The 23,876-nt window shown below is 43.6% G+C and overlaps 1 protein-coding gene across 1 annotated transcript in view; it reads right to left on the reverse strand.

Annotated features, from left to right (window-relative positions):
- The window catches only part of STX10 (syntaxin 10), a 145,663-nt gene that overhangs the window by 97,480 nt on the left and 24,307 nt on the right, over positions 1-23,876 (reverse strand). The window contains exons 2-4 of the mRNA XM_078685314.1: positions 9,869-10,038; positions 6,578-6,672; positions 5,009-5,071 (exon numbers count right to left, since the gene is read on the reverse strand). Coding sequence (XP_078541440.1) covers positions 5,009-5,071; positions 6,578-6,672; positions 9,869-10,038 — 328 coding nt within the window. The remainder of the gene's footprint in view (positions 1-5,008; positions 5,072-6,577; positions 6,673-9,868; positions 10,039-23,876) is intronic.

Genomic DNA, 23,876 nt, shown 5'->3' on the forward strand with positions numbered 1-23,876 from the left:
GAAGCAACAAATTTACAGAGAACATCAAAGAAAGGTTGAGCTAAAGAAAGTAGAGAAAACAAAGAATAAAACACGGAGGTTGTTAGAAAATTGGAATGGATGAAGAAAAATGTTTCATGAAGGACAGAGAACCTGGGAGGAAGGCCAGGGATAAAAAAAGAGGGAGGTGTAAACAAAATAATACAGTAGTGCTCTTTCTGGTGGACAGTCTAACAGAAGATTCCTCACCATCCTCCTTGAGTTATGGAGTGGACTTCTGGAGTCACAAGGTAGTTTCTGGATACTGCCACTGAGTCTTGTCAGCCTGGTCAATGTGAGGCAGCCACAGTTAGCTGGAGTATCCAACAGTAATAAGGCCTAACCACATATTCCTCACGTTAGAGAATCAACACCAAAGTAACGCCCCCTCTAAGGAGGTGGGTCTGAGAAGTGAAGTTACACCAGGAAGTCCTGCAGGAGCAAGCAGACTAAATGAAATCTCTGTTGACTTAAGACTGGAAGTAGTTATCTGGTGAAAGTATGGAAATATTCTTATGTGGGTGTCTGGCAAATAGCCAGAACCGGAAACATCACAAGCTAGGGCTCTGGTAGTGGCTTCCACCTTGGTAGAAGGAGCCCAAGCCCCTCATAAGGGATCTTCTTGTGCAAAGCATAACACAGTTTGAGGCAAAGGTTTATCCATCTTGATATGTCTGTTTCTGGACCAACTTTCCCTTCTTCACATTTGCAAACCCATTAAACTGTTCATTTTCAACACAATACTCCTTAATCCTATCAGTATAGAAACTAAGGGCATGGTGCGGATGTAACCAGTGCAGTCTCTCCATCTCTTTATATGGATGTGGTGGGAAAGAACAATAGGCTGCATATGTGGAAAAGTGGATGAGCGTACACGCTGAATGACTGAAGGAAAATTCCAGAGTATCATGGCTGGATGTGACTGAACATGACACAGGTTCGTGGGTTTTTTTTTGTCATTAATTTTGACTTTTGTTTGCATCTGGAGGTATTTTGGAACATATTTTTCATTATTACAGCCCTGACGAAGTTCTAATGGAACGAAACACGTTGGCTGATGTCCAATTCTGACTATTGTGTAGAATAAAAAAACTGTATGGACTTATTCTAGTGATTTTTACTTCCTCTCTGATGCACCCTCTACAACGAAAATATCTTTGCTCCGGATGCCAGTGGTGCTTAGCCGCGGCAAGCTCCAGGGGTGTATTGCACAGAACTTTTAATATCATTGAATAGGGATTGATGTGCGGAACTTATGGTCAGCCGCTCTTTGGTGTTCTTGTATACTTATATGTGGAAAAGTTACACCACTTTTTGAAGAAAGGATGCACAGCTCCTAAGCACAAGCTTGCTGGGGACAGGGTAGTGAACAGAATCTAAAATAACAATACCTGCAGCTCACTGACATGAAGTGCAGAGCTGTATGAAATACCGTTTTCAGGGTTATAAGTCTCAGACGTGCTTAAAGACCAAAGTTTAGTACCATACTCTACGATCAAAATGAGCTATGCTTGGTCCCGACTGACATTTTTCTTTTAGTACCCATGGTATCATAGTCGTACAAAGAGGCAATGACTCACCAAAGGTGGAACACATGCCCCAAGGCCCCTTGAGAGGGAAACTACAATGTGCAAAATGTAGGATTCTGAGCATTTTTGGAGGTTGCCTAAAAGGTATACCAGTGGTGCACCTGTCTCTGCAAAGACGCCCTGCACCATCTTTGGAAGCAGTTGCCACTTGTGGTCTGCAAGATGACACCTGCTGAGTTCATCTGGCCTGCTGCTCCAACGCAGGCCACACATTTCTATTGTCCACCTTGTCCAGGAAACCTTACCAGCTGAAATGTGATTCAGCCATCCCCAACATGACTTCCAGTGGAGTTTTGGAGTACAGTCTGCCGCGGGCCAGGTTGGGGTCAGTCATCTATCACTGGAGCTATCAAGCCATCACGTCGGACACACATATCTTGTCTGATAGGTTTCCCAGATGTTGGGACTATTGCACATGTAGGTTCCATTATAAAGCCTGCATGTGCCACACAGTGGAGGTTACAAGAAGAATACAAGACTCACTGTAGAGATGGAAAAGTTCTCAGAGATGTGCCCAATACGGTGCAGATAAAGGGTACCCTTGGAGAATGAAGAGGGGATGTGGACTTGTTAAAGGGAGCACTCAAAGACGGAAAACAAGAACATTATTATCTGTAGGTGTCAGAAAGTAGCTTCAGACAAGCTCACCTTTATCAGCCAGTCGTCGAGGTACCGGAATGCATATACCACCAGGTGGCAACCACTGACATGGCCTTCATAAAGAACAGAGGGGCTGATGAACAATTAAAGGCACAGGATGGATAACTAGAAGTTGTCTAATACTATCACAAAGTGAAATTACTTCCTGTGGGACTACATGTCTAGTACATGAATCGACTTGTCCTGCAATTTCAGAAGCATCATGCAATACTTGTGGTTCTGTTACGTTGGCTTAAATATTACATAACATGATGGATATTATATTCAAATGGCAACCAGAATGACTCCACAGAGTCTAGTATGCATGTAGAGCAATAAGAGACATCTATGCTCCACTAGTGATGGACAGTGAATCGGCCAAAAAAGTGGTCAACTACTCCTCAATATCGGCCGTTCGAAATGAGTGAGCTTGAAGAAGTCATACGCAATGCACAGCTTATATAATGGTCTGAGTTTGGCTGAAGAGCTGTGGCGCGCCAGATGGCTCATGTAAACAGTGCTGAATTTGTAACTGAAAATGCAAATGAAGATATATATATATTTTTAAGAGTGCAATACTCGTTGCCGGAACTGGTGGTCTGTGATAATCATCTCAAGGTGCAAGTCGTAGCTCTGCTACTTTTGAATCATTCTAGAGCTGCATCTGCATTTTCGCCGAAGTCTTTCCCCATAAAATGGCATATGCATCAATGATGCCCGGACGTCTCTGGAAAATCTAGTGGAGCACATCTATGCCTGTTGTCTGAGAATGACAATGGTGTAAATTGCACGAGTAACTGAGTCTGTAGTCTTCAGTGCAGAATGCATAATCTGCTTGGCTGTATCTTGTCCATTTTGGGTTATTTGCACAAAAGCAATACATAGGTTTTCAGGCAGTGCAGAAACCTCAATGCTGCATATGTAATACTTGCAGAGAGTGCGAGTGTAGCTATTGAACAGACAGACGGCATTTAAACAACTCCGTGCAAGAATGCCAGAAGAAAACACTTTCCTGTCCATTGCATCAGTTCTCTTAGAATTCCTGTCTGGATGAACTGTAGAAAAGCAGTTAGTATTAACCTTGAAGTGGAGGCCTGTACTAGAAGACTCAATGGAGTGGGAGACAGGGTCAAAAACGTAGGGCACAGGAGCTGGGTCTAGAATGAACAGCAATGGCACAAAAAGTCTTTAGCCAATGCAGACAGTCATGTAAAAGGGAGCCTACATAAAGTCACAAGAGGTTCTAAGTATAAGGCAGACTTTGCAAATCCTCTGTAAGAAGATTTACCATAGTTTTCTCAGACAGAGGGGAAGTCTGAGCATTTCTGCAACCTCCTAACTTCAACTGCGGAAGAATCACTGTCTTAAGTCGGAGGTTCCAAAGGTGAATCTAGAAGAGACTGAGGAGAGGTATCTACGTCCCTGGCATTTTTTCATTGAGATGACAGAGTATCAGTAGAACAAGGGAATCGTAAGTTGTCCAAACTCCTCATCATCATGTTAGCCGGGTGGGAGACCTTGTGCTGCATCAGAGTCTGACCCAAAAATACTCTCCGTGCTCCTGAGCTCTTACTACCAAGGTAGAGGAACTGAAGGGAAGCCATCCTCCACAACTGGCCGCTCCATATTCATTGTATAGCACAACCCAGGCTGAACCCTAACCACGGAAGGAACGACATTCGGGACCAGGGGTGAAACTAGATCCAGGACTGGCACCGATCGACGAACAAACTGCAAGGCCTGAGACACACAGGCGGACGCAAAGCCCAGACCTGGAAACAGAGTGCGCCGACTTCTCCCTGGGCCAATAGGTGGCAGCAATTTGAATGGAACCTCTATAGGGTTCCTTGGGCCAGAAGGCTTTACCAGAGGGAGCCAGAACCAGTTCGAATATCTTCAGTATGGCCTCTCTGAAGACCTCGGACTTTCAGTGGAGTTGACGATGCACCAGGAAATTTGGGCCACAATGACTCCAGATTAAGCATTGGGTCAGGAAAGGAAAAGGTGGAGTGAGCATCAGGTTTCTGGAATGGCAACTGTGAGACATCTAACAAGATCATTAGCGTTTGGATATCTGAGAACCTCATGTAATTTTCCTATGCTTCCTTTTAAACCAGTTCCTCAACTTCAGCATACCTAACACTGGCAAGATGGATCGAACCCTTCATTTGTGCTAAGTGAAGTAGTTCGGCTTCCTACTTCCTGGTGGCTTTCTTTTGCGTTAGGGATCTTTTGTCACTCAACAATTAAGTGATGTTTGTTGACGACGCACCTAAGGCACACATGTGTGTGCCGTAACTGACACCTGCTTCTGGCACACACAAAACCGTTTGAAATCTGCCATCTTCAGGGGTCGACATCTCTATATATGTGAAAAGAAAATCTGTTCCAAAATGTCTTTGGTAAAGTACTGAAATTGATGCAAACGGAACTCCTCATTTGCAGTAAAGGGCGCGGGAATAGACCTAATCCTACAATGATAGCCTTTATATGTGGCTCTGTATCATCATGTCTGGAGGTGGGACAGTCACGATTGAGGTCCGAGGTGTCGCCTGCCAGCACACAGAAGTTCTTGTGCGAATTATTTTGGGTCCAGTACGGCGCCTTACGAGATTTATAAGGTGATAAATCTGTGGTTAGAAGCATTCATGAGAAGTATAGAAATTGAGGAATGGGGAGATAAAAGTGAGACAGAGGTAGTAATAGGTGTGAGACAGCATGTGAGACAAGTAAAAACATGAATGATGCAAACTATTTCTCACCTCTCTGTTTTTCCGCTCTGCGAATGCAAGAGCCGATGGGCTGGAAATGTGATCCCTCATTTCCTGAAAACAAAAAAAGGGAGAGATTTTGTGATTGAAATCACTGTTTGAGCACATGTCCTGATCTGAGACCACACAAAGATATGGGTGACTGTGCAGATACACCTGACAGATACGCAATGTATGGGTTCTGTTTTTTGGGGGCCGGTCATCTAATAAGACAGGAAACAGCAGCACACTTAACATGTCTAATTTGTGGGTCACAAAACACTGGTAGATAACTGCGAGTGTCAGCAAGCATCTTTCAAAAGTTGGCCAATGCACCCAGACTTACTAAGAGTGCCTTTGCTCCTCTTCTTCATCTCGACTAAACAGCCTTCTAAAGTCAGTTGTCAGGACACAACTCCCACAGTCTGGTTGAGTTGTTGATCTGCCATAGCTGCCAAGGCAAGATCCTCAGCTTTATGGACTAAAAGAGTCCTGTCACTAACCTCAACTCCAAGTAACACACACTGTACACAAACCCAAGACTGATGACATCAACTGACCTCGCTTACAAAGTGAAGCCATTCATTTCAGAAACCATGGAGTCCAATAGCTATTACTGTATCAACTCAATGGAGGTAATGCACTACTAGCCAGCATCCGAGAGGCTCACCCAATTCCCCTGAAGAGTGTTCTGCATGCTGTGACAGCCCTCATGGAGGGTCATACAAAGGCTCGACAAAAATCACTCCAAATCTCTGATATTGACATTAGCTTCTTCAGCCCAGCGGTATTACCTTAAGTACATGTTGCACCACCAACAAAGCACTCAACAGTGACACTGCTCGATGCGAACTCTACAAAATAAAAGTATCTGCGGGGCTTGCTAAACGCCCTGCAAGATGGCTGGACAGTCAACACATTTTGGATGAAGACTAAAAGCCAGGCATTTTCCTACGTCGTGAAAGTGTGGCATACCTTCCTAGAGGAATCTGTCATGCTCACTTCTTCCTCAGTTTGTGTAAGAGCACAAGACTGTAACTCTTTGAGCAACAACTCACTGCTATTTAACCTTGTGACAACGAACTATCGGAAGAATGATGCCACTCCTGTCCATACTCCTTGCCCAGGTCTCAATTTCCCTCCTACACTTCTTTGCTTCCACATCTTAAGCAGTTTGCCGTCCAACTCTCTCTCCCTGCCCCAGCGGTGCCCGCAGTTGCAACTGTGCACTGCATACCTTCCTCCAACATACATCACTCTGTTTTGGAGCTCAATTTGAGCTACTCTGATCACACACACACACATACTGTCTTTTTGCACACAGTTCCAAGCAGGCAGGGCTTGCATGGTGGGAGGCTAAGTGTGTCTGTGTAGACCACATGTACTTGTGTTGAAGGCTGAGGAACAACAGAATGGAGAATTACTGGCCAAGTTTCTAGAAGGATTGCTGTGTGGTACAGCATGGGCTTCTGCCTGTTATTGTACAAGGTGAGACGGGTGAAATGCCCAATTTTTGTAAACACATATATTGTAACATGGTGGGGAAGCACATTGGGAGAGGTAGGGAAAAGGCTAACTTACCTTCACAGAATTCCGCATTTGCTCTACAAACGCCCTCCTCTCCGTCAGCTCCCCAGGCTCAATTTTGAACTTCCGCGGGTTAGACTCCACAATGCGTTCACTCGTGTTAAGGACAAAGTGCTCAGTTAGGTGAGTTTTGCAGACAATAAGTGTGGAGTGAGCACTGTCTCCACCAAAAACTCAGACACAAAATCATTTAGTAACAGAAAGGATGTGCATTCAGCGAGATAAAAACAAATGAGTGAAAAGTAGGGGCTAGAAGAGTACATTAGAGCAAGAGGCTTTAAGAGAAACTTATACAAGTGAGAAGGGCCATGGCCAGTCTAGGTCTTACATGGTTTACTTACTGCTCAAGTCACTCATTTGGATGGAGTCCACCACCTTGAACTTACTTCCACACCTCCAAAATGACAAATGCTTTCCACAGACTTGGGTAGGCGACCTTGCGCTGAAAACCTTCGCCTTTTATGCTCCAAACAACTGTTCAGCTTCTCTACAAACGCCAGCCTTCACCCCTCTACAGATTCAATATGCTGGTATTTAACACCACAGAGCTCAAAATAGGGAGGAAAAGCATTGCACTGGCGTGGTATGCGAGGCTCTACTTGTATACACTGCACAGTATGCAAGGAGAGAACCTCAGCCATGGGGATGACCGGTTTATGAAGGACACTGCTCAGCAGAGGGGATACTGTTCATGCGAAGCACTGAGCTCAGTATATAAAGCACACATGGAAGGTTATGTGCCCTGCATGAGAAGAATGATTCAGATCACAAGATAGTGTTCACCAAAAAGAGACACAGTGACCAAGCAGAAGGAAATAGATCCTTGTGAAGCAAACTAAGAGGTAGCAGAGGGTGGACTGCATGTGTGAGGCATGGCTCCTTGCACAGTGGGTGCAATGTCTTTGAAATACACGGTGCTCTGGATAATGTCGTCATTTAAAGCTCTGAGCTTGAGAGTCCACTATCTTGAAGAGGCTAAGTGCCCCGAACAAAGGTGCACTCATTACAATAAATACCATGCTTAGATAGGGGGTGCTGTTTAATGAAAGTCACAATTGCAAGCACCACTGTTGAGGGTTCGCAATGCAGCACGTGCACGCAATGCAGTTTTCCAGAGGAGCACAAGTGCTGGGGTCTCACAATGGAGCATAGCTTCCCAGTTGGGAAGGGTTGCTGGGGAAGCACATGCACGGGTGGCATGGTCTCGTAGTATCACACATTCATGGGGGGTGAGAATAGCCACTGGAGCAAATGCACAATTGGTCAGGCTTCCCACACTTGCACATGCACACATGACCGTGGTATCGCAGTACAACACATGCATGTATTGACAGCAAATCAACAAAAAAAAGAAGAAAAGCAAAAATGAAGAAAAAATAAAGAACATTAAGCAAATTGAAATTGAAATTAGGGCTAAGTTATGAGTCCAACTATGACTAGTGTTCAACTGGGTGAGATATGGGAAACGTAAAGGTCATATAGTGACATGGTTAATTTTTAGGGACAATATTCGTGTAAGGGTTAAGGGAAGCAAATGGGGTGTGAGTAAGGATTAACGTTAAAGTTAATGTTGGACACATTTTCAACATTATAGCATCCTCGATGAGGGATTCTTCATATTGTAAAATGAAAAGTATGGGGTTATGGTTGCTTGAGTGTGTGGTAGTTCGAGATCTTTGCTATAGCAAACTTTATTTTTTCGAAGATCTCGGAGCACATGAATAGGAAAGGAGATGTCATAGATTAGCATATTGTGAAGGGCTCTGAGGAGCACATGTAATTATTTTCCAGAGTGAAAGACTGGAGCCTGGGTAGTACCACAAGAGCTAGGGTCCACTGTTCATATACAAGTATGCTTTCCATCTCACCTTCCCTTTGTGAACCCTCCTGTGTGAGCTACCAGCCCCTGCGGAAGAACTAAAGGTACTCTCCAGTACGTTGGATAACGATGGCTCCCAGCATAATTTATAGCATACCAGTGATCATGAGATGAACTGTGACTTGTGACCAGTATTCTTCTCCAGGATACCAGGAGCGCGTCATAACCTCAGACATGGACATCACTTCACTGAACGCTAAGCCTTTGCTTCCAGTGCTCTTAACTAATGCCATCTCTGGTATATGGAGCGAACCTCTAGACCTTTCGAATAGATATATATCCAGCAATGCAGGACTACAGGGATTACCCCTATGGAGGAGGCACTAATCAGACTAAGTTATAGTCATTCCAGACACCACTGCTGGCGACTGAAGTCAAAGATTGAATAAGAGGGTCCCAGTAAAGTGGCTGTCTGGCCGAGAAGTATTCAGAGCCCTTCACGTAAACTTTGTTTCGGGCATGAGGACCCGTTAACTACTCTCTGCTTTGAAAGGCTTTTTTTTAGTACCACTGATAGCCGAACATCCTAGGGTAACGCCTGGTCTCTACCATCTAGGTTACATGTGAACATACTGTAAAAATTTCACGGCCGTGCCATCAAAAAGCGTATGGTAGAGCTTGTGGAAGGTTCCATAAAAGCATCTGCAGGGCTGCTGCTCCACTCGTATCAACAAAGGATCTAGATGTAGGTTTGGGTCCTTGGTGGGGTAGTTCACCACAAAATAGCCTTCTATTCACTCCCTGGATGAAACTACTCCTGAGTGAAAAGCACCTTCAAAATAGCGACGAGTCACTATCGTAACAGGCCTCCGATGGTCAATTATTTCGACCAATCAAAGCAACCCCCTCCCCAAAAAAGAATTAGATCACTTGATAGCCACTCACCCCATGATTAATAATGGACTCCCTTTAGAACTACAAGTAGGGTAGGTGATTCTACAAATATAGTTTCCTACCAGCTGTCAACGGATGCTAAGTGAAGCCGTACCATCCATCCCACTGGAGTAGAAGTGCCAACGATCCTTCTATAACCACATAAATAAGGGGCAATTCTCTCACCAAATCAATTTGCAAGAATTATTTAACTACAGTGACTTCTCCTAGTATTTTATCTGAGCATGGGTCTTTTTAATACATTTTTTTTGTGAGGTTAAATGCACTGCATTTTAACAGGAGTCTAACTTCCACCCTCTTGAAAAGAACCAAGGGTCTCGCTTTAAGGCACCCAAAGCTAGGAGGGCTTTTTGGGTATAAAAATCATCGTCAAAATCCAGAAATAGATACACTAGCACTATTGAGCACAGCTGGTCAACTGCGATAACTAAAGACAGAATAAAATTCAAAAGATTCCGTGACCTCCTGCACCGGTGGTCAGTGTCCCAGACGATTACATGCATTTAGGATATCAATGGTTTCTTCCAGATCCTCCAGGTCCCACTCAATGCTGCGAAGGCTGTTCCGCAGCTCGTTAGTTGTCCAGTCGAATTCTTCTTTACTGACGACATGAGTTTCCTGAAGCAACTCATACCAGCGCTGGTAAAGGCCCCTGGAAGTATTCACCGCTTTCTGCACCTCCCTGCATTAAAGAGACATAGGTTTGTTAGGCAAATCTACTAACAATGACTTTTCGATCTGAGGAGCGAAGATGGGAGAGCGGATACCTTTCCACTCTACTCTGCCATCAAATCACACTTGCTGCTGGTTTTTAAGAATTCTTAACATTCACATCCTATTTGCTTACATTACAAATTTTTTAGAATTGCTTACATGGGATTAAAAGAATCCAGTAATAAAAATAAAGTAGAACACTGAAAATACAACAACTCTAGATTTGTTTACAGAGGTCTTTGAAGCAAATGTGCTCATGCAAATTGAAAGACTTATTTAACAAAGTGCAGCAATTCACATACAATACACACTTCTGTAATATAAAGAATGTACCATAATTGGTTCAAATACAACAACAATCTACTCTAACACCCCACCCAACTATGTAGTAGGCAATCAGACTGGACAACAATATACAAGACAACAATAACACCAAACAGAAAAACATTTACTGATCAATCTGAGACCTTTTATGTAAGTCCTTGTTTGCCATATTGAAACTCTGAAAGCCTGTGACTAGAGAAAAGTCTCCTCAACAACCATACCCCTGTCACTTTTGTCACATAATCAGGATAGGCCTGGTACGAAACACCACAATTTCTTAAGTTACCTTCTCTTTTAAACATGGTGACTTTTAACATACATTTGCTTGCATGACAATGCAGGATAACATTCCCTGAAAAGGCACTGCTTACATTTCCACTTCGTAGGTACACTATCACGACACCTTAAACATTCAGTATTAGGGAGAAAGTTCACTGTGCAAATCTCATTATTGTTGTTATTGTGCGGTAGGCGATTAATCTATAAAACTAGAATTAACAATTTCAACCTGACTGGAGTTTTGACATGCCAACATGGGTAACCGTGGGCATAGCGGGGCTACGCAGAGGGCCACGGAGTTGAGAACAAGCTCCTTGGAGCTCTGCTACGTCACCCGCCTCCCACCCCACCCTATTAACAATTGATTAAAACTTCAATAAAAAGACTTTAAAGTAAATAAAACCCACTTACCTTGGCTGCGGCGTCCCTGGGGCGCCCTTCTCCTCTTCATCGCAGTCTCTGGGAAAACTGTGCATGCACAGTTTTCCCAGAGATGGCAATGAAGAGAAGGTGGCCGCAGCCAAGGTAGGTGGCTTTTATTTACTTTAAAGTCTTTTTATTGAAGTTTTAATCAATTGTTAATAGGGGGAGTAGGAGGCAGGGGCAGGCCAACTCTGCTCCGCTGCTGAGTGTGCAGAGATTTGCCTACTCCGCGTTCAGCTGACCCTGGGAGGTCACTGCATGCCGGAATTCCAGCTCAGCGGATTCCTGTTTACCAACACAAGGGATGTCCAGCTGTACACCAAGATGGACAGCCTGATGTCACCCACAGATAATGGGGAGTTAGACCTCCTGGCAGGGATTTGGCAGATCACCCACCATAGTACGGCTAGGTTAGGGAGCGCTAGGTAGAAGTAGACTATACACAGTATTTATATGTCAGAATGTATTCTCTGTTTTAGCACAAGGGTGGAATTGTTCATCTTTTTCACTACTCTCATAATGTTAATTACATTATTCGGTTTCCTTCTATTAATAAATGCAGCGCATATATTTTACTCAAGAATCACAATGCTTCACTAAACATTGAAACTGCAAGTTGTGTATTTCTTTGGGTGTGCATGAAAGTCCAAATGAAAGGGTTCTAGATCTGTTACCTCCATTTCCTTGAAGAGCCATAGTTGTCTTGTTCTGAGATTGCACACACATTTGTTACCCTGTAAGGTTAGGGGGTGCATATGGGGCACTATGGGCTAGCAGGATACCCTGAGGGTTTGCATGGAATCAATCTGGCACAATCCTGACGTGTATGTTGTCCAACAAACTCCCAGTATTTACTATGAAGTATAAAGCTGTACAACACTTTATAAGATGTGGAGATGGAATTGCCATCTTTCCACCATCCTAATGGCTGCCAAAAAGCGAACAAACCTTGTTTGACCCATTTTAGGACTTAAATGTTCATAGTCACTCACATTAATCATAAAAATCTTGGTGCACCTCTTTTATTAGATGTCATTCTAGAATAGATCTACTGACGGTCTATCTGCCCATTACAGTAAATATACACCTCACATTCAATCAAAATTGTTGTGGGAAAACATTCCAATTCAAACACCGTAATCATTAAATTAATGACACTTCCAGTCAAAGCATCAGTCATTTTTTTAACCCATGGCCAAGTGGAACAGGGATCATGTTAAACCATTGCATACGGTTTGTTGTGCCTAGCACCCCAAACGTGGCCCTAATGTTGTCCTAAAAATCCAAATGAACTAGAATCAGTGGCAGAGTTGTTTAGAAACCATTCACTTTAGAGACAATGCGTGTGCTCACAGAGAAGAGCTTTATCTCCAGTCTCAGTCATTAAACCCCATCATCATATTTTGTTTGGTATGTGGCTTTCTCAAATGTCCTATATGGACTATTTTTACTAACTTTTTTTAAAAGAAACTTGAGCTCTCCGTAACACGATGAAATATAATTGTTTCCACCACACATAGCTGATAGCTTACCATTTAATGTTATGTTAAAATTAATTTGTAAAGCGCACGTACACCGGGGAGGTTTCTTGGCGCTACTATGCTTAGAACCCAAGTCCAGATGAGCAATTAGAAGGCCTGACGAAATAGCCAGGTTTTAATACAACCTCTAAAACTGAGGAGAGTGGTACAGAGGTGTATTTCGGAGGGACGAGAATTCCAGAGCATGGGGGCCAGAAGGCAAACCTGGCACCACCAGTACGCTTTAATCGGAAAGAGGGGGTGGACAGAAGTAGCTTGTGTGCTGAGCGAAGATTTTGTGTAGGAACGTGCTTGTGGATCAAGATGTTCACAAATTTAGGACTTTTCCCATTGAGGGACTTAAAAATGAGGCACCAAACCCTGAAAGCGCAACACTGGATTACAGGAAGCCAATGAAGTTGCTTCAGGAGGGGAGTGACTTGAAGGTGTCTGGGGTGATGAACAAGCATACGAGCCGCTTGGTTTTGAACCAATTGTAAACGTTTTGAAAGATAAAGGGGAATACCAAAGTAAAGTGAATTGGCATAGTCAATGTGAGACATAACCATAGCAAGAATATCCTGAATCCGAGCTTCGTAGGTGAGAAACCTACAGCTCTTTTTTATTTTCCTGAGTTGGAAGAAACAGGTAGAAATCACTGACCCTATCTGAGGCTTCATCGTGAGATCCTGGTTGATGATTACCCCAAGGATCTTGGCTGAATTTGATAGAGGGAGGCTGGCCTAGTTCCCTGGGCCAAAAGTGAGGGCCCCAGGGATTCTTAGTAATGCGCCAGTAAGAACCAACTCCGTCTTGTCCGGATTGAGCTTAAGGTGGTTGCTGTTCATCCACTGACTAATGAACAGCATGGTGGACTGAAAGGTGTGGACCGACTCCGGGAAGTTACTGATAGGGAAAATGAGTTGAAAGTCATCAGCGTAGTTGAATGTACAGACTTGACACTCTTTCAGGGCTCAGACAAGAGGGAGAAGGTACAGATTAAATAACAGGGGAGAGAGCGAAGAGCCCTGAGGGACTCCGCAGGAGATGCTTATTCTGGGAGCGGTGAACGGCGCTGTACTAACTGCCTGCGACCGGTTTTCCAGAAAGGAGATGATCCAGCCAAGGGCAGGTCCCATGACTCCCCGCGTCTCTGACACGATCGACCAGAAGATTATGGTCGACCGTGTCAAAGGCCGCGGAGAGATCAAGCAGGACAAAAGCCTGCGGGGAGCCACCATCGACCTTGTCACGAAGAGTGTCTAATACTGTGAAGATCACCGCCTCAGTGGAGTGAGCAGAGCGGAACCGTGCTTGATGGGAATTAATATGCCTAGTCAACCACTACCTCCATCTAGGCCTCCACTGATTTGAACCAATGACCTCTTATTCTGCCATTTCAATAATTTTCAGAAACTGCCTTTCCTGGGAAAAAATCTAACCTCAGACTCTCTTGTTGCTCCTTTCTCGGTCTTGCAGACCTTCGTTGCAGCGTACATGCGCTGCTCGCTCTACGAGGCTTCTTGCAATCTAGCAGCTTTCAGAAGGGTGCTTTAAGCCTGCCCGTTCTTCCCATTGGCTTGCGTCATAGTTAATGCTAAACGCTGGCTTTCTATTGTGAACTAGGCTTTTTAGTCCCTCCTTGTTACCGCCTGGTGTCCTTTTGGCCCCGCCCACCCGGACTGGATAGTTTACTGACGGCGTTATCCAGCGCCCTTTAATTACTGGGTAGGCACTTTTTTTGCTTGTTACATTGGTGTCCCAGACAGCAGTGGCAGCAGGGAAGGGGCGTGTGAACCGCCGATTCCTCGGTTTTTCCAGCAGTCTGCAGTGGCTTCTTCTGTAGCCAGGCTGTCAGAGAAAAACAATCTTGGCATTTCTCTCGGGCACGTCCCCACGCACATTCATCACTTCAGGATACAGTGAGAATGTGCCAGAGCCCGTAGTCACGGACGACTCTTCTTTTAAGATTTTATTTTTTTTAATATTTTGCTCTTTCTGATTGGCTGGGGCTGCCCGACGAGCAATGGTTACACAACGCAAAACATCATGTTACTTAACAAAAAAGACAAGGGCGTGCGTCTCCGCGCAGCGCATATTGTGTTACAAGCATTGTTCTCACCGTGCAGCATTGTGTCTTAAAGAAGTCGAAAAACCCGCTTAACAATACACGTTGCAAACATTGCGAGCCACACAGCGAACGGCACACTTATGTTCGACTTTATTTTTTTGCAGTTTTACTTTATTTTTTGCAGTTTTACAAAGTGCGGCCTCGACTTGAAGATCGCTTTACAGGAGCTCAAGTTACATTACACAAGGTCACTTCATTTATTTGTTTCTTGAAGCTCGAGGGAATGGAGAACTTGAACCCCCAATCCTACAGAGGGCAGCTCTGGCTGTCTTGCTACATACTCTCACGTAATAATTTCGGGCTCAGTCACATGAAGCAGGCAGCAACTTTCTCAGACCTGTGGGAAAATAACACGCAGTATTGAATAAAAATAAAAAACAAGCATTTGCAATGCAATAGGTCTCGCATTTGCAAGACTTTGAGCTACTGGCTTTGTAAATGACAAACCTTTTCTCTATATGTTGGTTTTCAAAACATATAAATAAAAGGCATTGTCATTTTCAATGCCAATAGCTTAAAACTTTGCAAAGGCGAGACCTATTGCATTGCAAATGCTTGTTCTTGTCTGCACTTGGCAGCCTGGATAGACACGCCACTAAAACCGTGTAGACTCTGAGAATCAAGCACATCAAAAGCATAATCATTCTGAGCTGGTTTGCCCATCTAAAAATACTTCTGTTTTTGTGGGCACCACCTGAAGACACTTAAGATCTGTTTTGGTTTTTAACTTGGTATCCCCAACTCAAACAATATTCAACCAAGGATTGGAAATGCATCTAACGGAATACATATCCAATTGTATGTTTTAATTGCGGTCTCTTACCCGCACACTGGCAAATTCTCAAATACTTTCTGAGGCTCTTGCCCTAATTAACTGAGCAGCAGACCTTTACCTCTTCATAATGAAATGAAGTCAATGACCGTTCTTATGTTCTGCAGGGTCACCGTCCCCCCCGCCCACACACACACAAATACCACTACAACATGTAAACAGCAACATAATCAGCAAAACCCACGACATACAGGAAGTGACCAACTAGCAACTATACAATTCCACCAGTACAACCAACAGTACTATGGTGCAAAAATAATAGTATGCTTCAGAGAGCTGCTCCAGGCTCTCTATCCAACCACTATCTGTTAATGGCAACAGATGTTATGCTCTACAAAGCGAGATGAATTCATAAAAGACAAAAAGAAATAAGCTCTAGCAAAGCCAATAGGTCACGCATGTGCGAAAACTATTTGCTATGCCAATGTATTCTAGCCATGTTGCAGAGCAGCGTGGCTGTTGTGCAGCATGGCTAAAAGTTCAAAAACAAAAATGCCAGAACAAGAAGCTTAAGACGCTGCCAGCCTTGGGCGCATCAGTGTTTTTTTTTATTGGGGTGGGAGGGTATCCCCGACAATGGATGGGCAGGGGTTGGAGGAAAGAGGCAACATGGACAACAGGAGTGTGGTGTGTGTGGGAGTGAAGAAGTAACATGGATAACAGGAGGGTGAGGGGTGGAAGGGAAGAAGAAACAATGAAGACAAAGGTAGGGAAGGACAAATAGCAGCTATGTCACCACGCCATCAGCAGAAGGACCCTAATCAAGATGAAGCAATCAGTACTTGGTCCAAAACTCCCATGCTCCACATGAATAAAGAGGAACTGAAGCCGGCACGCACTGCCGACTTCGAAGGTAGCAAACAAGAGTGATAATGAAGCCCACAAATGGTAAGCAATGGACGGGCTCCAAGCCCATTGTTGAAAAATATCTCTCTCAAGTGACGCATGCACTTGCGCATGCAAGGACACAGGCGAGACCCAAACAGTATGCACCATTTCCGCTAAGAATGCAGAAGGCCACTAACATTATCAATAATAAAAATAGTAAACAAGCCAAAGCTAATGTTTTAATAATGCTTTATTGACAATAATATTGACAATGCAATGGTTTATGTTTTGATGAAGATTATTATAGGTAGGTACCATCCCTATTGAATTCAATTGTACTATATTGGTTTATTATGCTGCTTCCACGATAAAGAGCCTGAGCCCATAGGACTCCCTTCATTCCAGACCGTGAGTTTACGTAGCGGGTGACTCCGTTACCTATGATCAATCAAAGCAGAGTTTCCATATTTAAAAACACAAAACAAAGGTGGGCTACACTGGAGCTTTTTGTTGCTCAATTCAGTTTATTTATGGCAGAAAATACAATGTGTTTCGACCCATATGGCTTACGCTTGAAATTTAAATTACCAACAAAAAAATATTTTATTCTCATACTTATTATGAAAAATGATTTCTCAACTCAAAGACAATTCTTGGTTGAATTTTCTTTCGACTTACTAGTAATTAATTATGTGGCCTATCATTTTTGTTTTGAACGTGTGGAGTGTTTTCCACATGGAAGGGCCATGGCCCATTTTCTGTGTTGGATTTGTAGTGCATTCTGATCTTCACTGTATTATTAGCTCAAGATCCAGATAGGTCAAAACACATAACCTTGTCTGCCATAAGTAAAGTGAATTAAGCAATGAAAAGCTCCGGGTTGGTCTGCCTTTGTTCCATTTTTTTTAAATACATAAAATTTGCTTTGTTTTTTTTATGCCAATGCTTCGCTTTTATTAATGTGGTGACTCCCTGACAAAGCCAGCAGACCTGCCTTACTGGTAATGACACCGTCTTATATTGTAATATTGTATCTAGTAGGGAAGGGTGGAATTGTGATTTTAGGTTCAGAGCGTGCTAGGTATGTGAACTGTGCTGAGGGTATCACCAAAGATATCTTAAAATGTCGGATTGTAGGTATGTGTAATTAATGCACAGTATTTAGTAGTGTGTGTGTGTGTGAAAGTATTTTTCCTTTCTATAAGAAAATCGCTGACTAGACAATTTATTGAGGACTGTTGTTCCATAACAGCAAACTGGAGGTAGTAGCCCACACTCATTCCCACTAGAAGGATTTGGACTGCTCTGCTTCTCTTCCCAGAGACTCATGTGCTTGTTATTATAGATGACATTCTCACATCCTTGGCAACTAATTACCCACTTTCGTACACTTAACCTGAAGATTTCCTGCTGCAAAGTAATTTGGGCCTGATGTATGTACAAAATAGTGACTGAAAATCGTGTGCCAACTTGTTGCGACTTGTCGGTCATTTTGCTATGCCACCTGTGACAGGGGCGTAGGATTTCATGTAAAAATCAACTTGTTCATGTGAAGGGATACATTTTAAAGCTACAGTGGTCTGTAAAAAAAATGGCCTTGTCCTTTTGGTGCCATGCAGTAAGGTGACAAAGTTTTGCAGCCTTCTCACTGCATCAGAGCTCTGATAATATGTTCACTGATCATACCAGTAATCATATTATAACAGGATTAAGAGTTTAGCTATGCCTTGATTTTGCCACCTTTCTGCAAATCTAAATACTGTGGCTGGAAGTAGCAGGGAGATGCAGTTCCAGGGTTGAGTCTGTGCAAACCTACAAACCTGCATGTTCAAGTGTTCTCACCAACTCTACTCTAATCTTTTTCCACACTTGGAAAGATTGGAAATACTTCTGACTAGTGCAGAAGTGAAAGGTTTACCAGGGAAAGAGAACTCTCAGGAGATATTCACATGAACAAATATACACATGCATATTTGCTTATGCTAAAATACAGTTTACAACACGTTTCTAGGAGTAAGGTTTTCAGGCCTACTTCTGTAAATTCTTGTGAATTAATTAAAGTTTTAAATCTTCACTAATCAAAGGACACATACCATGGGTGCAAATGTGTGACTTTCTTTAAGATTTGGGTCATTAAATAGGTCTGGCGTCTAGCAATATCTTTTTCATAAGGGGTACATAAGCACACATAGAAGTTTCCCTCTGTGCCAGGAACTACTTTTGGCACTGTGTGCTTTTAGAGACCAAGAAAATATCTTTCCTTTTAGCCAATGTTTTTTGTTATATTGGTGAGGGAATGGCAGCTCCCACAAAAATAAAGTTTTACAAAAACTATTTCAAAACCAAACAGTGTCATACCAAAATGCCGACAACCAACACCAGAGTATTGTTTCGCCAGTGCTTGTTTATTTACAGGTTTCCTATAATCTTGCCCCAAATGACTTTATACTGATTTTCCTTCATTAATATTTTTGGAAATTACCAGCATGTATCAAATATGTTTTACTAGATGATGATGCTTTAAAGAAATGGCACCTAAAATTGCACTGTGGTTTAGCAAAACATGTTTTCTTGTTGTACATTTTTTTGTGTACATTGTATTTTGAAAGCAAAGAATTATCAATCATTCTATCAATCTTCTGCAAGTATTTGCATCCAATCAGAGAGCATTCTGGAAGTATTGTAGGCAGCCTCAAAACATTAAACTTTGCAAACGCATGTGGACATTTTATAATGGAACCACAGGCAGCATTGCAAGCCAACTTCACAGAATTTCCTTAGAGCCATGTTACCCAAACTGTGGGTTGCGTCACGAGCTGATTTTTGGAAGGTAGCGAAAGTACAAGCAACAAATAATGATGCCTCTAAATGCTGTATTTATCTGATCACAAAAGTTGTACTTCAAAGGTCAAATGTCAGGATGTCTTCTGACAAATTGCTGCTTATTCACTTTGCAGTTAGAGAAAGGAAGTTAAGTGAATTAAATGGCATATTGCTGGGGTGAGTGGAGTGTGAAAGAAAAGGCTATAGGATGTAATTTTTTGTAACACATACAAATGTAAATACCTGTAAATAAACTGTCCACATTCAGCAGTTAGGAAAGCAAAAACGAAGCACATTTTTTTGTAATTGTGAGGTAATGGAAATAAAGAATAATAGGATCAGAACAAATCAAGACACCTTACTAGGTGATGCAGAAATTATAAACTTTCACTGAAACCCATATTACACACATTATCATTTGCGTGCAGTAGTTTTATCCGTAAAACCTAAAACAGTATGTCTGTAATTTTAGAGGCCATTTCAATGAAAATTGTGCCCGCCTCATGTCCACTGAAGATAGGGGGGGGGGGACGCAAAAGTTTGTCTTTTGGAAACGTAGTCTTGGCTCTAAAATGTTTGGGAACAACTTCTTCAGAGCGCTCACCCTAGTAATAAAGGCTCTGCATCAATGAACCATAAATAATTTTAACAGCATGAATATATGAATACAAATGTTAATTTTCACTGCAGAACATGGTGTTTAATAGAGCCATAATGTGTGTGAAAATAAACTAGGCAATTGTGATTCCTAGTAATTGGCCTTGAACCGTGGGATGGTAGCGTGCACGGGACAGAAGACAGTCCATCCCTGCACTTGCATTTTCAAAGGAGAAACTTTGATCAATGTCTATTCTCCCCAAACTCCTGAGGCCACCCGACACAATCACCAAATGGGAAGCAGAGGACAGCTTCCTCAGAAACAATTCCAACTAGTGCAGTGGTCTTCAAACGGTTTAATGCTGTGCCCTGGCCACAACCCCAAGTTTTATAATAAAATTACAATACATTCACCGGATCCCTCAAAATGTTTTACAATTATATTTAATTGCTTTAATATGTCTAAATGTAATTATAGATTGCAGTTACGTTCTGTTACCGCCTTTAGTAATGCAATCAAATACATGACTAACACATTGCCTATTCTGGTCAGCCAGGCCTTACAAAAGTGTAAATGGGCTCACAGTGTGATTATCAGAAATGGGGGAGGGGAGATTTGAGGAATATTTGGAGTCTCTCCCCCTTAATCACCTACTCCCAAGCCAGGATATAAATGACTAAAGAGGTTAGCGATGGTCCATTACGTAGTGGTTTACTGACACTCTTTTATTCTGCTTAAGACAAAGCACTTATCAGCATGCTCCTAGAGCCTGGGGATGCCTCCTGGGTTTACTGAAGATCTCCCTGGGGGGCGAGGGGGCCTGCCCCCCAGTTTGAAGAACTCTGAACTAGGGTGTTGGTCAAATTCAATCACTCAAACATCCACAAAGAGCAGCAAATCACCTGTGAGGGTCTCAAGCCGCAGGAGAAGTTGGCTGCTGCATGGTGGTTTTCAATTGAACATCCAGGTCATGCATCCTTTCTTGAATTGCTTGAATGATGTGGCGGTCCAGAGGTGCAAGGGAAGGTTAATCCATGTCCTGGCCGTCAGGTGCGAAAAAGAGCGTCCTGCGCTGCGGGTTCGGCATATCCAAGGGGTGTCTGCAAGGAATAAGGAGGCAGGTCAGAAATGTGTCTAATCAGTTGGTGGAAGGTCAGGAATTTGTTGAGGTATGCTGCCCTTCGTAGTGTAGGGCTTTGTAAGCATGCGTCAGCATCTTGAACTGGCATCTCTTCTGTATCGAGAGTAAGTATAGTTACATGAGGTGGGGTGTGAGGTGGGTCCTTCTGGGGAGGTCGAGGATAAGTCTTGCCGCTCTGTTCTGTATTGTCTGAAGTCCCTTCAGGAGGCGTGCAGTGATACCTATGTAGAGTGTGTTACCATAGTCCAGTCTGCAGGTGACGAGGGCCTGCGTGACAGTCCTTCTGGTGTTGACTAGGAGCCATTCGAAGATCTTGCGGAACATGTGGATGGTTTGGAAGCAGGTGAATGAGACGGATTTTACCTGCTTTTTGATTAAAAACTTGCTGTCCAGGATGATGCGGAGGTTACGGGCATGGTCGGTTGGACCGGGGAGGGCAGAGTTCTGCAGGCCACCATGTGTCATTCCAGGACGAAGTGTTGTTCCTGAAGACGAGGACTTCTGTCAGGGCCGGACTGGAAACTTAAAACAGTCCTGGCAAAAATTAACATTTCAGCCCGCACATGCTAATGTATGCTGGAACAAGAGCAACTCTTTCAAGTTGCGGCTGCGATCGGTAATGAGCACGGTCATTCTTAGAGGCTGAAACCGGCCTCCAAGTGTAAATACCGGCCTCCGGGGGAATCGCCCACTTGCCCGGCTGGCCAGTGCGGCCTTGACTTCTGTCTTGTCTGTGTTGAGCTTGAAGCAGTTGTCTTTAATACATTCGAAAAGGTTTAGCATGCAAGTGCGGAAGTTGGTTCTAGTAGTGGTAGGCTCTACGGTTCACGAGATGATGAGCTGGGTGTCATCGGCATAGGAGATGATGTCGAGTATGTGTGATCCGACCGTGTTTTCCAAGAGAGTCAAGTAGGTGTTGAAGAGGGTGGGACTGAGGGACAATCCTTGGGGAACTCCGCAGATGATGGTCTTGGGCTTAGATGTGAACAGTAGGAGAAGAGTACTCTGGGTTCTTCTGGAGAGGAATTATGCGATCCATTCAAGGGCATGTCCTGGGATTGTGATGTGGTGGAGTCTTTTGATGAGGGTGTGATGTGAGTCGATGTCAAACACTGCTAACTGGTACAGAAGGATGAGGGCTGCCTTTTTGCTGCGGTCCAGGAAGGCCCTGATGTCGTCGGTGCCTGCGATCTGGGCTGTCTTGGTATTGCGTTTGGGTCCAAATCTGGATTGGGAGGGGTCCAGGAGGTTGCAGTACTCCAGGAGGTGGGCAAGTTGCCAGTTGATCACTTTCTTGACGACTTTTGCTGTAAATGGGAGCAGAGACAAGGGCCTGTAGTTCTTTGGTTCTGATGGGTCAGCGGGTAGTTTTATCAGGAGGGGCCTAACCTCTGCCTGTTTCCAGTCCTCGGGGCAAGGAGGCTGATGTGATGGAAGTGTTCCAGACTTTTCTGAGTTTGTCGCCATTGGTCTTGCTTCCAAAGTTGAAGACATGATGGAGGCTGGGGTTCATGGGTGTTCCCGAATGCATAAAGTTCGCGATGGAGTGGGTTTCTAGCGTGGTGAGGATGGCCAATTGGGTGCGGGGGTGTTTGGTGTTCATGTCAATGGGTGTAGGCTGGTTGATACGGTCGACGGCACTCGATTGGGGTTCGACTTTTTCGGGGCTGACCGAGACCTTGTTGTGGAAGAAGTCTTCAAGGTGTTGCATAGTTCTTGTAATGTCGTTCTCAGTGGCATTTGAGAATTCCTTCACGATGGCGAAGAGTTACTTGCTGCAGTTTGCGCAGGATTCACTGCGGTCTGCTAAGGCTTTCTTCTTGCTTTCTTTCAGATGGTGGTGGTACTGTTTGAGTGCTGTCTTGAAGGCAGTGTGGTCTTCCGTTTTCTGATGCACCACTTTATTTCTAGTTGCTGGCTTATGCTGTTGGTGGGTTTTAGCTTCTTCGTGAACCAGCTGGCTCGTTTGGGTGGTCCTTTGGTGTTGGCTGTCTCTGTGGGGGCCATTGTGTTGGCGCATTCTGTGATCACCAGAAGAAGCCCCGCCACTCCAACTCAGTCCCAAACCACTGATACTTTTCATTATGAATGGCTATTAGGATGTGGCACCCATGTCATGCCAAATCCTATTTGTGATTCGGAATAATTTGCAAAACCCCTTTAGCGAGCCAGAAAGGATTTTTAGATTTGCAAAAGTGATTTAGTAACTAGTAATAAAAAGAATAATAAAACCTTTCGTGGTTGCAAACCTGTGATTTTGATAATTGCAGAGTTTGCACCACAAAATGATTTGTACATATGTTCTTCAAATAGCCAACTCTTTAGTAGTTCCATCAACTTATCAAGCATGGGAGACCAAGAGAGCAAGCAGCCACCAGAACTACTCGTTACAATAAGACTAAATGAACCTCTTTTTCCTAGGCTCTGAAACCCAACTAACTGTTTTGTCCGTTTCGTCACTATTCCAGTATTGGAAATACAGTAGCCGGGGTCTCGTGGTAACTGAAAGAAAAACCAGAATCGGGCATTCTACGAGATCATCTTGACAGATTCCAAACATCCATGCCAGGTACAGTCTGAGAGTTCTATAGACGGTCTTTCCTCCCACCAACCCTTCAGGCCAAGAGTACATGCACCAGTGGAATCTCAAATCAAAGCTCCATAGATGCTGCACATCAACAGTCTTGTGCCTGTCAAAGTTAACATAATTTCCAGTAGAAATTGTCCTGGGTTTACGTTACCTCCCTCCAACAGATCCTCGAAAGTGTGCAGTCTTTCCTCCACCACCATATTCCCCCATTTCATATACTGAGCTATAGTTCAGGCATCCATCTGGTAAATTGCTGTCATACACCTACAGAGCGGTGGTCCCATAACAGTAGACTTGGTGAATATGGTACTCTCCTC

This window comes from Lissotriton helveticus, chromosome 1_1 (assembly GCF_964261635.1).
Source record: "Lissotriton helveticus chromosome 1_1, aLisHel1.1, whole genome shotgun sequence".
Taxonomy (NCBI): Eukaryota; Metazoa; Chordata; class Amphibia; order Caudata; family Salamandridae; genus Lissotriton; species Lissotriton helveticus.